Source organism: Seriola lalandi, unplaced genomic scaffold (assembly GCF_002814215.2).
Source record: "Seriola lalandi dorsalis isolate HSWRI2012SDOR001 ecotype SW California unplaced genomic scaffold, Sedor1 jcf7180002054544, whole genome shotgun sequence".
Lineage (NCBI taxonomy): Eukaryota > Metazoa > Chordata > Actinopteri > Carangiformes > Carangidae > Seriola > Seriola lalandi.
In genome coordinates, this window is record NW_019525097.1 from 4,488,203 (window position 1) to 4,505,508 (window position 17,306).

The following is a 17,306-nucleotide window of genomic DNA, read 5'->3' on the forward strand; positions in this document are numbered from 1 at the left end:
GGTCAGTTCATCCGAAGAGTAGTTTTGCTTTCTCAGTTTTACTTGAAAATTTTGCACAGGCCTTAATATAAAAAATTAATATCTTTTATATGTTATGTAAAGCACTCGTGCAGACATGAATTTGCCTTGCTAATATGTAAAATTGCTCAGTTAAAAGTTTGTGTTGCAAAAACATTTTTTTTTTGCTTTCCAAAATGGTTTACTCTCAACCACTCAGAATAATCCTGTGACCCTAAGGTCGGGAACCAAAACCTGCTATTTATAATGTTTTAAGAATTTACCATCTCACTCTAGACAGATTGTGATTCACGCAACAAACCTTTAAGAAGTAACTTAACACCACGCTGAAAAGCAGAACTTCACTGCCCCCTCTGTGTCACACACACACACCCAACCCCATCAGTGCTGCTGGGTGTCATCAGAGGGTGTGCACGTGACAGTGATGTCACAAAGTCCTGGGGTACACCTGTACATCACTGCAGCAAGGTGAGGACTTGCACCACCAGGTGTCAGTAAAAACAAGATTTTCAAAGGGTGTTAAGAAGACTTATTAATTAATGTGTGACAAATGTTATTTTGAATTTGGTTTTCTTATTTCTGCAGGAGAATCCACAAGCTCCAGTTTCACTTTGGTTTTCTATATCACTAGAAGTAAGTGATTTCTTTCTATTTCTTATTGCTGGTAACACATGATGATTGTATTCATTTTAACATTCAGTATACAGGCAATATCTCAAGGGTTATTTTGGGAATTGTACTCTCAACTGTGGTCTTGCCGTATTGTTTGATTTTATTGGTTTTCTGGGCACTGTCACCCGCACACTCTTTTTAATCTTTCTCATCTCTCCCCCCTCGGCCCAACAGTTAAAATTCACTGGCTGAATCCATTTAATGTCCCTAAGCTAACAGTCCACGATCCTTAAGTGGTGCATTGCTTTCGTACTCCATTACCACCACGTGACCTTTCCCTGGTATTTAAACCGTCTGCAAACTTTATAACTAGATAAAATTAAAATAAACTGAATAATGATGAGGACAGTGACATTATCGCAGCTGTAACCTTCGGTCACTGGCTGTTTAGGTTCTTTTTTAGCAACCCAGATAATAATGAAGACACTTTAAAGTTGGCATAGAAATGAAGTCATAAACTCAAAGAACAGTCAGCTGTTTTTATAACTAACAGCAGGAATTTCTAACACGATGCACGCTCAGCTTTCATTTATGCTTATCTGTTTATGACAGCCTCCACAGTCTTTTCCCCGGTGCATTGTGGCTCAGTGATTAATCCATTCTGCACATGCGGTACAGTTCATGAAGGTAACACAATACCTTCTTATCTATGTATGTATGAATAGTAAGTAGTCGGCCCTGGTGAAGCCAGCAGTGTGCAGTGGAGACTGATAGTTCTGATAAGCAAATCTGAAAAAAATCAACTAATGGTGAGTCATGCATTCAGCCTTTTACTCAAAGTTAGAGTTAGGATGTGAAGTGCGTCATACATCAGATCACTGAGTGCTGCTTTGGACTATGGTTAGGCTATTCCACAGACATCCATCATTACAAGAACACATTAGTGTTGGAGAGAGTCCAAGGTTGCATTTATTGTAGCCTGAAATATAGATTCACACTCAGAATCAAATCTAATTTTAAATTAAAAGAGAAAGGCCAACTCAGATGCCTTGCTCGGTTTTCAGTAGAAACCACATCCATAACTCAGTGTATTGTTATCCATAATTAAAATTAGGTTCTTCCTCCTTTATTAGTGAATTATAGTTTGTTAACACTTTGCAAGTGTTTAAAACATTAAATCATTGCTATTTTTAGTTTTTTGTGTGTGTAATGAATTTATTTCAGCACCAAGAGAGATATACAGTACTGTGCAAAAGTTTTATAGGCACTTTAGATGTTTGATTCCCTCACACAGTACCATCAGAGAGGCGTCTGATCGGTTACAAATTCATTCTGCAGAATGAAAATGACCTCAAACACCCAGCCATAAGGGTTCAGAAAGAACTTTCTTCAGAGCCCTGATCTCAACATCATGGTGTCAGTCTGGGATTACATGAAGAGACAAAAGACACTGAGACAAACTAAATCCACAGAAGAACTGTGGCAAGTTCTCCAAGATGCTTGGAACAACCTACCTGTCAAGAGTAGGTTGAGAAAAAAACCTGTCAGCAAACTGGTGCTGTTTTAAGGACAAAGGGTGATCACACCAAATAGTGATTTGATTGAGATTTTTTCTATTTATTGCACTTTCTATAGGGTTAATTGATTAATAAAAAACTATTCATGGTATTAATTTTTGACAGCATCCTTTTACTTTTAGTGTCTAAAAGAAAACAACTGTACATTTTATTCCCTATTGGCATTAAAATGATTGGATGTTTTGGGTGCGGGAGGTGTATAATTTAATTTTGTCAACATTGTTGGCTTAATGGAATCTATATGTGAATATATGAATCTATATGAATCTTTTATTTAGCCGAGGCCTACATGTTTAGCCTATGTAGGCGACTTTAATTACATGTTTAGTCAACAGTCTACCTCATGCCACCACAAGTCTGCATTACAGAGAAGTTATTCTCTGTAATCTGAGACATGTGTACTGCGAACAAGGTTGTTTATATGATGTTCACACTCTTTCATACTGCATTTTCCTCAGAGTTTATACAATACATAGGAATGTTATATATTGACTAATTTTTTTTACAGTTTTGGCTAAAATATATTTGTCATTTCCATTTTAACACTTTGCAAATGTTAAGTTTGCCCCATAGCAGTTTGTTTGAAAGGTGATTGTATGTCTGCTGTAACATGTTGGCACAGTTAAGCCTAACTTGTTGCACAAGTATTTATTTATTTTACAAATGTAAGACAAATAATCACAATGGCGTTATTTTGTAGTCATTTTCATCTAGAACCTTTTTATTGTTTTGAAATATTAACTCCATAAGTGTTAAATGTAACATATTTTTAAGTGTTGACTGTTAACACTATGAAAGAGTTCATATTAAAAACTCAAGGTGAGAGATCTATTTTAGTCTACTCTACATGGGATTAGTGGTTTAACTAATCTAACTAATCCACAAGAGTGCATTTGGTGGTCTCACACTCAAATTGGGTTGATTTGAACTCTCAGAGTTTATTCCAAAAGCCAGAATGTTGTGTATAAACCCTGTCCTCTTTAATATATTGAATATGAGCATAACCATCAATATGAAACAGGGTACTTTCGAAAAGCTCTTAAGTTTTACACGGAACAGGAAGTAGAATGTTGCCATGGATTCACAGTTACTGTGGGGTACAAAGTAGACTCCATTTTCGCCTATATTTGTTTAAAATCTGAGAAATTAATTACGCAGAGTTAGCTTTTACTATGTAACTGTAGATGTACTGACTTACCTATCAATGAATCTCTGACACTCAAGAAATCTTAAAAACTTAATTATCCTCAAGCAAGTTCTGAAGCATCTCCATGCCTGAGCTATTTATTATTTAGTAAGTCTTACTTATGATTTTTCTTAATTTATATATTTTTTTCTTTTGTGTATGCATTGCGCTTCCGGTTTTAAACCGCACTCATTACCTTTTTGGCCACTAGGGGCCACCGTAACAACCTGTAAAAGTTGATAAATCAACATCGATTACGACGGTGTAGCATTTCGCTATAGCAAATGGTTATAAGTGTACACATCAAGCAGCCATGGAGCAACATTAGCATTCATTTCGAGTCGTGCCAAATGTAAGTTCAAGATTCACTCTTCTTTCAGCTCTTTTCTGGTTTCTAACCCTGAGGGAAATATCTGGCTCTTTAGCTGATAAATGCTCCACCATGTTCACCCGCCAGTATAGCTCATTTTGTTTGACTGCTGTTTTCACCTGAGAAGGTCGTGTACACTGGGTTTATCACAGCACCCACCAGTACTTCTGAAGCTTTGCACTTAACATGGTGTAACTCGTTTGTTCAGTCTATACAAAGAATTGAAACCAGCACTCGTGGTTTTATGGGAAGTTACCTGCTGTCACTGCCGCACAGGTGTTTTCAATTACCGCTGCTGAGGTTGAAATGGTTGAAGCTGCAGTATAATGGGAATAACATAACGTCGCCAAACTTCATGTACTTAACACTGGGGAACCCATTAGCAGAGTTGTTCTTGTTATTTTTCAGTAGGCCAGGTACAAGAAAAATCCATTATTAAATCTGCGAGGCTTGAAAGCTCTTCATTTTGAGTGACTAGTTTGCCTCTACTGTAGCTTTAAAGTAAGAGTGATGCGTGAATAATGTGTGAGTAATGCTGGTACTCACAGAAAACGAGACGCTCCTTGTGACTCCAGAACTTGCTTGAGAATCATCAGGTTTTTGAATTCTCTTCAGTATCAAAGTAAACCAGTGACAGATGTCTGCACATCCATCACAACATTGCGAACGGGAATTCCTAATAGCTAATTCTGCTTACTTTTAATGCCAATAATTCAAATATAGGCTAACGTGAGCAGGTCTCAAGTTCGAGCCAGGTAACTCACCGTCTCCATGGCAACGCTATACATTGTACTTCCTGTTTGATGGGGGTATCTTCTCGATTTTGGTCTGCAGTAAAACTCCACTAATTGTCTCACTAACTTTTAGCATCATTGGGTGATTAACCAAGTCCCCATATACAATAGACAGTAAATACACTGCAGTTTTATGATAGAGGCACAGCCAGAGAGTGATTTCCATATAGATTACGGTGTGCAGTGGGTGGTATAGTTGAAGGGTTATGTAGTCAGCAAAGTGATTACGGCGTGAGAACGAAGACATTTATTAACAAGTAGGAAGCAACTACTGAAGCAACTGAGTGGACAAACTCCTTCAAGTCAGCAAATGCAAAGGTGGTCAAGAGGAGAGTATGTAATACCGGGAAAACACCACATTCATCCAACTGGTTCTGATTTAATTTAGCTGAGACTAAGTGCTTCAGGAAGTCATGGATATACAGTAAATCACAAGCAGAGAGAGAAAAAGTGCTTTTACTGACTTATTATAAATGGAGAGAGCACAATTTCATTCCTGATGCGCAGGCCTGGTGATTTATGGATGAATCCCTCGCTTGGTGGGTCTCGAAAAGGTGATCTGGTGCAGAGGCAGCCACAGGTAATTTATTCTACTCCCAAGTTTGCCATTTACATTTTCCCCTTCAACCACTTGCGCTGACAAGATTTATTCAAACAGTAGTGACATTATGCTGCTGTAAGCCTAACAATGAGGTGTGATCCAGACCACAGCAAAGATTTGGTCAGTCACAGACATAAAAAGTTTCTCAGTAGCACCAATGACTTAAACATGAGGATATTTTTAATTAAATGTTGAACCTGGTTCTCAATTCCCATGCTTTGAAAAAAATAATTTTGCTGAGTCTAGAGTCTAGTTTAGACAGCATAAGAGATTTAATATAATATGAGTTGCAGCAGAGAACCAACCAGTGCTTCATCTGCTAGTTGCCAAATTTTCAGACAGTTTGTCACCTCACATTGCTGTGTCTTTGGGCCTTTTAGTGTTAAAAGATAAAACCGGTGTCATTTCAACATTTAGAGTTATTGCATATTTATATCCAACAAATCATTTTGCAGTGCATGAAGTGTGTAATTAGATTTTTTTTTATAATCTACTTGTTTATGTTGCGCAGAGTCAAACCTAGATTAACTGCTGTCCCCGCTAACAAGGATGCTCTAAATATAGAGACCTGCGTGTGACAATAAAATATGTGAGGTGACAAGATTTTGAGGGATTATTTATCGGAGGAGAGTTATATCTTCTTGTGGGTGGATGGATGGATGATTGACAGTAAACAGTGTAATGCAACCTAGGCACAGTAAAAAAACCGATTAACAGAAACTGATTGCACCCTGGTGCCCTACTGTATATAATGTAATGATGCAACAGTGACGTCCTGGGTTTGAGTCTGACCAAGAAAATTTATCATATTTAAAGGACAATTCAGGTTTATTAGGGCCCGAGCGCACTGGAGGGTGTGAGGACCCTATTGAAATTGCTCTGTTTTTATAGCTTTGATCTTTACTTTTTGCCAAAGGAACTGCTGTGTGGAAATGTGGAAAATACAGCAACATTACTTCTCTCTTGACAGGGTAAAAAACTTGTTGTTGAATGCACATTGTATCAAGGCAGAATTCAAGCCTAATGATATAAACCGTCTGGAGGTAAAGCCAAAAGTGAGTGCAACCACAGTGTTCGTAATAAGCTAATGCCTCACTGCATGGGAAAACTGTGCGAGTGCACTAATGGTAAGTGTAGGTCAAAGTTGAACCAGGAAAGTCTGTTAACTATGATGGATAATTAGGAGAGGGCATAGTTTGCATGAGGCAGTGCACAGCATGAGGCGCAACGCGCAACCCTATAAAGCAGCTAGAGCGGATGCTCTAACTATAACAGAATGTAAGCAATCACAGCAACAGTTAACTAATGTGGGTATACAAACCTCTTTGATGTTATCTTCCAACTTGAGACTTCTCTGAATGCTGATGCACAACATTAACTTTGACTCTACTCTACTTTACAGTGGACTTGGCGCTGTCAGAGCTTCAGCCTCCTGTCAATCCCAGCATCCCACTGGACACGTGTTGTGCAGGTGAGCATATGTGTGATCAAATATCTTTAGTGGTAAAACTTGGTGGGAAATCTGGGGAGGATGTGCCACTATGGTCCATACTCACTCTTGTACCTGCATTGCTCTGTAAACATTTTACCACCATGTTTTTTTTTACCAGTTTTTACCATTATGTGGCACATAAAACTGAATACAGCTGCCAAAACCAGTGTGTAATAGCCGGTGTGTGTAGCATAGCATGTTGATATTTTGTGTGCTGCTTACCTAAAAGCATTGCTGCTGTTGCCATTTTGGTTGCAGAGCATGGAGTTATTGATTTTGATTTTCCTGAATTACTGGAATCCAGGAATTATCTGGAGTTAATGCGCTCTCTCTCTCTCTCTCTCTCTCTCTCTCTCTCTCTCTCTCTCTCATATATTATCTTCTGTCAGTCTCAGCTGTTGAGCATCCAGTAATGACAATGTCTAAATGAATAAATAATCTAAAATGAAATTTGCACAACACACCATATAAACAACTGCAGGAAGCCTTAGTCATGAAGCTGTTTACAAATATGAGCATGAATTCAACAGTAGGAGATCCCCACAAAAATTAGGAAAACTGCTCTACAGTTAGTCATTTTTTTAATTATTTATTTCACATGTCAGTTATTAGGCCTTACACAGGAGAGTTACTGTAAGACAGGAGCTGAACTGAAAACAGACAACCAGAATGAACTGGATGTGCCCCGGAGAGCTACGCCTCAGAAATGTTTAATACTCCACCAGCAAGAACGATCAATATGTTTCTACAGAGGAGATTCCAAGGGAAGAGACTGGCAGTTTGAGCAGATACTGTAAGCCCCAAACTGATCCTGCTCACGCAGTTTGATGAGCTTGAAGCAACAATGTAATGGGCACAGGGAAGGAAATTAGCACTTCTGTGTGTATATTTAGTTTGTTGCCATGGTGAAACTTTTGCCTATTTTGCAAAAAAAAAAAAACTTCCCGAGTTAGTAAGCAGCCATAATATACTGTAACTTGGGTCTTGTAGCAATTTGCCAAGCAAGCACAACTTTATCTGACTATAAAATATATTATATAGATTATAATTAAGCTGTTGCAATGGCTGTCTTTGCCTAGTGCACTTGGCAGTGCAGTAGGCAAACCAACTTACATCTTTCCCCTTAGTGTAATATTACCCCTGCAACTGATGACAGCTTTAATTAATAAAAGCTTAAATCCCAATGATGACTGAATGTTTGTTCTGGTCTTTGCAGGCGGGTCAGTCTGATTTAGCTCTAGTGGTTCAAATAATGACAGCTCTGCACTACTATTTTGAGAATCATGAATGAAAACAGTATGATCTCTGAAAAAAGATTGTACATTATGTTCATGTCAGGTAAAAGGAAAATGTCACCACTTTAAGTAATCATCCAGTCTCTTTGTCACTCTGCCGCTGACAGCTATTGTTAATGGAGTGGGGCCATTCAGGGTCTGAGAGTGTGTCTTTGTGAGCTGAGATCAGCAGTTAACCTTAGTTAACCTCACAACAGTAAAGTGACTTTCCTCCCGTGCCTGACCTCTCCACCTCCCACCACAACACTCGGGTCAGTTAATAATTTTCCCTGTGGAAACATGAAGGCGATTCATCAGCTGTAAAAGCTGTATTAAATAACCAATACCGGGCCGGTGCAGAGAAGATTAGTGTTAACAGAACAAAAAAGCAAGTGGGGAGGTGATAATGAGAACTGGGAGGAGGAGAGAGACACAACTTGAGAAAAGGTTCATACATTTTTATCGCATTTTAAAGATAAATCTATTGCTTGCTTTCCCCAAATGTGGTAGCCTGAGGGGTAGAAAATTAATGCTGGAGTCCAGGCTGCTCAGCCTGATGTGCTGTGTGGATTCTTCCATGCAAAACATAACACAAATGACTTTGCTGCTATGTTGCTGTCATTTAGTTGTTGCTGTCAAGCACAACAGGAGCACTTAATACTTCAGAATTTAGCTAGAAATAATATTTTGATCAATCATAATCAAAATAATATCAAAGAAGAAACCATGCTGTTGTCATTATTCTTTTATTTATACTTTTATTAAAACATCATTGGCCTCCAACAAGTAAAGAATGTACATAATAATAATAATAATGATAATAATAATAGTAGTAATAATAATAATAATAATAATAATAATACTTAACTGAATCACATCAGAAAAAGTATTTTTGTATGTTATTGTATTTATCTTTTTTCTTTTGTCAATTCTTCAGTGAGGCGTTCGCTGGATCTCTGCATTCTTTGACTTCAAGGCTTGAGCTAGTTTTAGAGGAATGTACAGTACAAGAAACAAAAATTATCTTTCCCCCATCATCTTGTTTTTTTTTTTTCTTCTGACATCACTACATATTTTGTCTCATTTGCAATTCATGACACACATGGACACTCACATCTCTTCCAAAACGGTTTGAAATAACCTAAACCTCCTGTGGCGAACACACACACGCTTTCCGGCATACATACTCTATAGACTAGTGTGCGTGCACATAGACGCACGCACACACGCACACACGCACACACGCACACACACACACACACACACACACAGAGTAAAACACACGCTTGAATGCCTGCAGTGGATGCTTTAGTGCTGAGCTCCGGTGCTTTAATCAGACCTTTGGTCGTAAAGCGTCACACTGACCGAGGCAGCAACTTCCACCGAGCATCTTTCTCAGCAGAACCAACACACAAGGAAAAGCATTCGTCTGCCACCAGCCTTGCTCTAGCACAGCACAGATAGCCCCTCTTCACTGACCCTTGTCACTCTCTGCTCCTCCTGTCCATCAGTGCTTCACATTGAGTGGTATGTCCTTTGGTGCTGGAATTCAAAGGAAATGCCACAGATGCACTGTTGAAAAAGTGACCTTTAAAAAAAATACAAGATACTCACCGGGGGGGGGGGGGGGGGGGGGCAACTGTCCATTTTACAGAACATAATGTCACTGGGCTGCACACTGTGGAGATTGTCTCTTAATAAAGTCTGAACTTTTAAAACATTTGAAACAATTAAAAACACAATAGCACGATAAAAACGCTTGACTTCATTTTAAAGTCTGCTCGCTGCACTCAGTCAAGTGTAGGTTTACAGTATGTTCTGACAGGCAGGTGATGCTGAAAATCTCTTTTATGGTTTCACAGTTGTTCATGTGGGCTTGACAAGAGCAGAATATCATCCTGTCATGCAGCTGATTTCTCTATCTACCTTCCCTCCTGGAGAATTTCATAAAAAGCAGTCAGTTTCTAATGGTGCCGAGTCCAGCGCTGGCGGTCATGTGTCGATGACGTCCTGCGCTGGCGAAGGTTCATGTGGCAAACTGGTGGCATTGGGCAGCGGCTGCGTGTGGCTGACAGAGTTCTGCTGCAGCTCTAGCGCCATGGCGTTCTGTGGGTGGGGGAACTCCTTCACCTGTCTGCGGTACTCCAGGAAGGTGGACGCCTTGGTGGCAATGGCCACCACGTTCTTGCCGACAAAGATGGTAGAAACACGGCTGTCCTGAAACAACACCATGTTTACACCACGTATAAGGATGGTGACCACGTTTATGGTGACCAGGCTCAGGACCGGGTACAGCATCATCTTCTGGGGCGACATGTGCTCTCCCTGCATGCTGATTTCACTGAGCGACACGCAGGGCAGGATGAGCAGCAGGATGTAGCAGTAGAAGAACATGAGGCCCTCGGCCCAGATGGGCAGGCCTGTCCGCTGGGGCTCCCACAGGTTAGCTTGGATATCTAGCAGGTCCAGCAGGTCCAGAGCCACCCAGAACAGACGGCTCCTCATGTCCTCCTTCTTTCGGAAAGTTCTTACATATTCCATGCTATCCAGAGCCACTAGAACCAGGTACAAACCTGGTACACACACGGATAATAATAACGTCAAAGCCTTCCGTGCCACTGTCTCCAGACTCTTCCTGTCAGCTTTGCAATTCTGGAAGACAAAATAGAGTTTGATCTCCAGAACAAAGATGTACAGAAACCACAGGATCATGGCGTATCCTCGGCGGGCGGTGCGCACCTCGGCACCGACCCACACTGCCACATATCGCAGCACTATGAGGAAGCATACGTCCCCTACCAGCACTATAATACACACACCGATCTTTCTGGGACCCTGGTTCTGCTCCACCAGGTAGGCGTCCATGAAGGCCATACTGGTCATGATGACGATGGTGGTCAGGCACACATGGCGTTTGTCTGGGGGCGGCAACACCATGGCGAGGGCACCTGCTGGCTCTCACTCTCTCTCCACAGCTTTCAAAAGTAAAAATAAAATGGTCCAGAAGGTAAACGCAGTGCTGTGTCCGCTCCAAACCTTTATGGTTGGAGGAAAAAGGGTATTTAAAGTGGTCTGACAGCTCTGGTGTGCACAGGAGCAAAAGTCCAGCAACAGTGTATCTTATATTAAAATGATACTATAAGTCACTCACTAATAGTCCATTGAGGAGGACGGTTATTGTAGCGTAGAAGCAGAGCTGTGTGTAGAGTCAGCGCAGAGATGCTGGCTGCTGATTGCTCTCAGACCATGTGAAAACAGGAACATCACCTCGTTACTCAGCGCACTTCCATTGATCCAGCTCTGCCCCTGAGCAGCAGCTACACTGAGGGCTCTACAGCTGACACACCATGACTGATAGTAATCCACACACAGTCAAATGGAGAATACTCTCAGAGTGGGTTTGGTCTAATGGACATGTGATGGGATTGCGGGACACGGTGCTGCAGTGTGGAAATGTTTATGGAGGTGTTTAGTCTTGGATGAGACAGTGTAGGAAGCAACAGTGTGGCTTGCGGATGTATGCGTGTGTAAGCCTGTGTTGCTGCTCAGCATGTGCCAGGAATTCCTCTTTGGGTACTCCTGTAGATGGTGGTGCAGTGTGTGTGGCTCCTTGCAGTCCTGCAGTGTGTGTGAAGGGAAACGAAGGAGAGAGAGGAGAGGAGTCTGCAGTGGCCAGAGGCCTCCAGTCGCCATAAATCACAGAGACGGCAGGTCACTGGCCCATGAGGCCTTGCGTCCAACGACGGCTTCCCCGGGGGGAGGCTCTTACACAGGTCTGAAGATCCATCCTTTCTCCCTCCTCTTGCCACGTGCTGGCCTTTCCACAGCCTAGAGGAAGGAGAAATAAAGAGGAGAAGAGGGGGAGGGCAGAGGAGAAGGAGAAAGAAACCTGTCAGCACTACTGGGCCATATAACACAGTTTTCATTGCAGTCCTCCACATATGAGGAGACCAGTAATGTGTCAGCTTGGCTCAAACATAGCCTATTTCACTGTAGATAGGATGGAACGTATTGCACATGTTACAATAAGACTGCTTCAGGATGTCATTACCTCTCCATTGTATGTGAAGCGCCTCAAGACATCTGGATGCATGCTTAATATGCTCAGATGATAATGTTATTGTATTCAACATATTTGGGGCCAGAGTAACCACTAGTTTAATTTGAGGAGTTGAATTAATAGAGGATTTATTACAAGAAATTGCAGAAACCAATTTTAAAGTCTCATATAGTAGCAAAGTGCTCAGCACCTCTCTTTTTTCTTGCATTACTTGGCACTACATTTTCTTCCTAAGCCAGGGTAAATGGGAAAAATGATGGCAATGGGTTCATTTCCTGCAGGTGTTTTGAGTCGGTTTGGTGTAGTTTCCAAACTGAAACAAGGAAATCATGATTACATGATTTACTGAATGATTATAGGACACTGCTAAAGTTTTCTTGCGTTGCATCTGCAGCACAGAAAACAAAGCTACATTTCAACTATCATGTGTCACCATCTTGCGTGCTCAGTGTCTCAAATTTGTCGGAACTGTGTATTGATAATGATAAGCTTGTCCACATTTTATTTTCCTCAGTTCAGGCTTCATCATGCAGTCTGCAATTACAGCCTATTTTCGCAGAATGAAGATTCAGTTTTGACCTCTTTTTCATTCCACCTGATGTGTGTGTTGAGGCGTGTGACAGGTGGGGTCGGAGAGGGGCTCTCATCAGCGGTCCTGTTGGACGTTTACATCATTTTATTAAAGGAAAAAAAAACCCTGTGCAGATGCCGAGAGCTTAACTTTACAGCAGGAGCCCACCGTGTAACAAATAACAGCATGTCTAAATATTAGCATGGAGAGAAAACAAATCCGAAGAAAGAAAAAGGGAAATGAAATGTGTTAATTGAGCAGAAACGTTGCCCTCAGTTCAAGTTTGGTGAGCTTCAGCAGAAACTAGAATTTATCTGTCATTCTGTTCGTTTTCTGTCTGCTCCTCCTGTCACTGGATCCTTCAGGCAGAACATGAATAAATCACATTAGTGTTTCTGTCAGCTGAGGTACATTTCAAGTAGAGATATGACTGTATCATTCAGGAAGCCCTGCCAGTGCTTGTATAGATAAAGTAAGCAAATGACCATAATACTAATGTCTAATGTAGACATCACTAAATAGTTCACTTCACCATGCAAGTATTGGACAAGTTTTGACCTGATGCTGGTCCTCAAAGAACAATGAAGAGGATCTGTACAGTGATTACAATTCATCCTGAGGGGACCATGGATGGGGTTAGGGTTAATGTCACCTTTATCTGCAACCCACCCGATAACTGAGATATTTCACTCAAAAAACACAAGTGATCTAACTCATGGTGGCAAGAGAGAAAAAAGCCAGGAAACCATGAGACCCAGTAGGATTCATCTTTTGAGGAACATAAATGTTTGTACAAAATTTCATGGCAATCCATCTAATATTTGTTGTGACATTATTAAGTGGTGGATTGACCAACCAACAGACTGACAGATTGACATAAGCATTTGTAGAGCCACGCTGCTAACATGGCTAAAAACTCAATATTGATCTTTAATACATCTATCAACAAAGATTAGGCTACTAATGGCTTTATCAATGGTTTATAAATGTTTTACCAATGCTTCATAGATCAGTGCCAGTAATAAGATCAAATCTTGGGTTGTTAATAATAAAGTTATAAATGTTATGGGATCCATTAATAACTTCTGATGGCTTTCTCACTTTCTAAAAACCCTGCAGCTATAAACCTTAGTATATTGTTGATAAACGGCTCTTTGGTCATATTGTTTGTAGCCTTTTCCGGGAAGCAACCAGCCAAAGTGAGTTTTTACAATCTGATAACCCAGAAGTTGTTCTTATTAATGGCTGTAACTGATCTATAAAGCATTAGCAAGCGACCATTGATAGAGCCATCAATTAATTTTATAACGGGTGCCTCAGTAAAAGGTGGTTCAGAGGTCGCAAAAAACATTAGCAAAACAGGGAATGTCACAACCTTACCTTTGTCATCAATACTGTTTTTAACTTCAACTGAAGGCCATGGCTTAAATGTGTGCTCTTGCCATTTCCTGAACTTTTAAGCAAAACAATTGCAAACCTTTTAGTGATATTGATTTGCTTCATTTTAGGCCAATCCAGACATGCATCAGAAATTATTCCACCACTATGCTTACTTTTCTAAGTCAAACATTTACATTTCACTCCTATTTTGACTAAGTGAGCTCTTGATATGACAAATTTAAGTATGTGATAAATAAACATGAGTTTGTTTTCAGCAGTGCTGTGTGAAATCACCACAGCAAAATGGATTTGAATGGGGTTCAGAGATTATCGAGAGGTTATTTTTCATCAGAAAATACCACCCTTGAAGAACATGAACTGTATGTACACCCATAGGATGTGTGAAGGTCCAAATTAAAACACCTACACATGCATGCACAGCAGAATTAGGAGATTACCCATTGATTATTAACATTAATAAAACAACACTTGGTTATACTTGGTTTTGGCTAAATCTTAAATTGAGCCCCCAAGACATACTGAGATTTCAGGCGCTACAAACCCAAGAACTGAAAAAGTGTCCCCTCTGCCAGCTAGTCCTCAGACATTCTGATCAAACAACACCCAGTACTGTTCAACCTCCCGGCACTGTTTTCCAACACTAATCAGAGAAAACCAAATTATTTAATTAACAAAAGATGCCTATCTGGAACATTGTAAGAATCAAACCAAAACTCAAAACAAACTTAATTGCTATCTGGCGCCTAAACCATGAATATAAATTGGCAGAGTATCTCTTCGCTGTCAGACATACTAAGCAGAGACAGACTGAGTGACCACAGTCTGAGCACAGAGAAGGACGACACAAGAAGTCCTGGCCATCAACAGAGGAAAGTGTCTGTGGTCACTGCACGACAGGTGCGGTACAGACAGAGACACACTTCTTCTTAAAATGTGACAAATATAATATCAAAGATATTTTAAGAAGTTCGATTTGTTAATTCCAAATTTCACAGAGCCAGACGACAGTGAAAAGCAACAGATTTTATTAGCAGAGCGACGTACAGAATATTTAGCTGCACAATATGTGACTGCATGTCATAAACTGAGAGACACATCATTAAAACAGCATCGCTGAATGTGACAAATAATCATCTTGACTTAGTCAATCATACATATGGAACACACACACACACACCCACACACACACGCACACAAACACTATTTACTTTACTGAAATATTTTTTTTCTCATGTCATTATTATCCTTAACACTGGAAATATTGTGCACTTGACATTCCAGCCAATAAAATATATGAATTTGAAATGGAATTGAATGAATATACAGAAAAAAACCCAGCTTTAATAGCTCCCTTCAAGAATTTCCCTGGATGCATTGTGCATTGTCTTTGCAAAGCAAAATAACATGTTACATCTAATAACATCTCAAACCCCAGGTTGTCAGTGGAAGCCCAGTTTAAGAGGAGCATGACACCACAATGAGTCTCATTTGTAATCCAAGCATGGATTTCAATGTTTAAAACCCATTATGTAGAACAGGGCCTAAGTAAGAGATTAAATTCATAAGATGGTGATTAATTGACTGATTAGCAGAATGCTGTGGATCATTAACATGCTATAGGGAAGAGTTCTGCCACATATACAGTACATCACATCATCATTTAAACGTCATTAATTATCAAAAAAGACTTTGAGATTGTTTCCCTAATGAACGGATTACAGCCGGCGTGATTATATGTGAGCGCTAAATTGGATGGTTTGAACCTCCCAGGAATTATGACTTCTGCAGCGAAACACGGATCCCAAGATGTCATCGGCCTGATTCGATGCCTTTATGAAACAGGAAGCTGATGAAATTTGACAGTAATAGATGATTATTAATCCTTTCTGTCATATACTGTAGAAAAGTGCCTTTGTCTGTGTGAAATGATGACAGAAATGCGCTGCACTGTTTTGCGTATTCTGTTCAGCATTTATAATGTATCACTCGAGGCTGGAGATTAGCACACGGTGTCACCGCAGAATTGGAAAAAAAAGAGGGAAAGAAATGTCCGTTGATATGTGATTTGACAGCTGTGACGAGTATCATTTCACATCTTTGCTTAACTGTTCTCCTGTAAGAGCACTTGGACTCTGTGCTGCACCCTGTGCGTTTCAGCTCTGCTTATATGCTTCAATTACAGCGTATTAATTATGGTGTACTATAAATAGGCAACATGGAAGGATGTGAACTGGCAGTACAACATTTCTTCACAGAGGGAGGCTATTATTGTGTCTGTGGTCCAGGCCATTATCTCTCTAAACAGCCAGAGCTTCCTTGTCAGGCAGTTATATTAACAGTTACCCTCCCTGACTGGCTGCAGGCCTCCACGTGGATCACAACAAGGACAAAGAAAGTGGTATCAGTGCTACTTTTTTGTTTATTTTGCCAGTTGTTCCAAAAAAAAAAAATAAACAATGCAGACGGTCTGTTTAGGGCAAAGAACAAAACAGTCGGTACAACTGGAAGAAGTTTGGCACAAGATCCTTCCACTCTGCTCTGTGGAGGAATAATCAAATCAAGAGCATATAGCCACTTCCAGGTGCTGCTTTTGAACGTGCACAAAAACTATTTCCTTTTAAGAACTGTTTTTATTTAATCACCTGTTTTCTTGCTAGATGGATGTTTGTCTTTTTTTTTAAGTGCAAGCTTAGAGCTTAAGGATAATGAAGTTCCAAGAAGCTTTTCTCTTAACACTGACGTGTTCTGACACTTGATACACTTTGCGAGGACTGAGCTAGCACTTGTTTACAGCAGCAAAAATCATTTCATCCTGCAACTGTGGGTGATGTGCTCTGTTACCTGTCGGCTTCAAAGAAGACTGAGATGTTTATGCTTTTGGGAAGCTGAATTATTATGCATTAAATGTATCGTATTGCATCCCCAACTCTGCTTTCACTCCACGCTTCTGCTCTCCTCTCTCCCGCCTCATCACTCCAAGGATGATCAAATGTTTACGTCAATGTCAGGAGCACTGCAGTGGGACAGCGCAGGTCTCCAGAGTGGTCCGTTTTGTCCGATATTTATGTCAGGTTGTCTTCATTAGGGCCAGAATGAGACCCATATGTCGTCTTGGCTGCTAGCCATCTCCATCATCTCAGCAGGTGTTCTGCGCCGTCCTTTGTGTTACAGTCAGCGCTTGGCTAGTTTTGGGAGAGGTGGCAGATTGCTTTGAATTTGCCCAATACACAGAGTACAGCTCAGCACAGCTCAGCCGAACAAAGGCTCACACACACACACACACGCACACACACACACACACAAATTACCACACACGTTTGTAATAGACAAGTATGCACACATACACACAC

General features: G+C 40.5%; 1 protein-coding gene across 1 annotated transcript in view; it reads right to left on the reverse strand.

Annotated features, from left to right (window-relative positions):
• Positions 1-9,544: 9,544 nt before the first annotated feature.
• tmem121ab (transmembrane protein 121Ab) overlaps positions 9,545-17,306 on the reverse strand; it is a 36,458-nt gene continuing 28,696 nt past the window's right edge. The window contains exon 2 of the mRNA XM_023414967.2: positions 9,545-11,752. Coding sequence (XP_023270735.1) covers positions 9,917-10,861 — 945 coding nt within the window. The 5' untranslated portion in view covers positions 10,862-11,752 and the 3' untranslated portion in view covers positions 9,545-9,916. The remainder of the gene's footprint in view (positions 11,753-17,306) is intronic.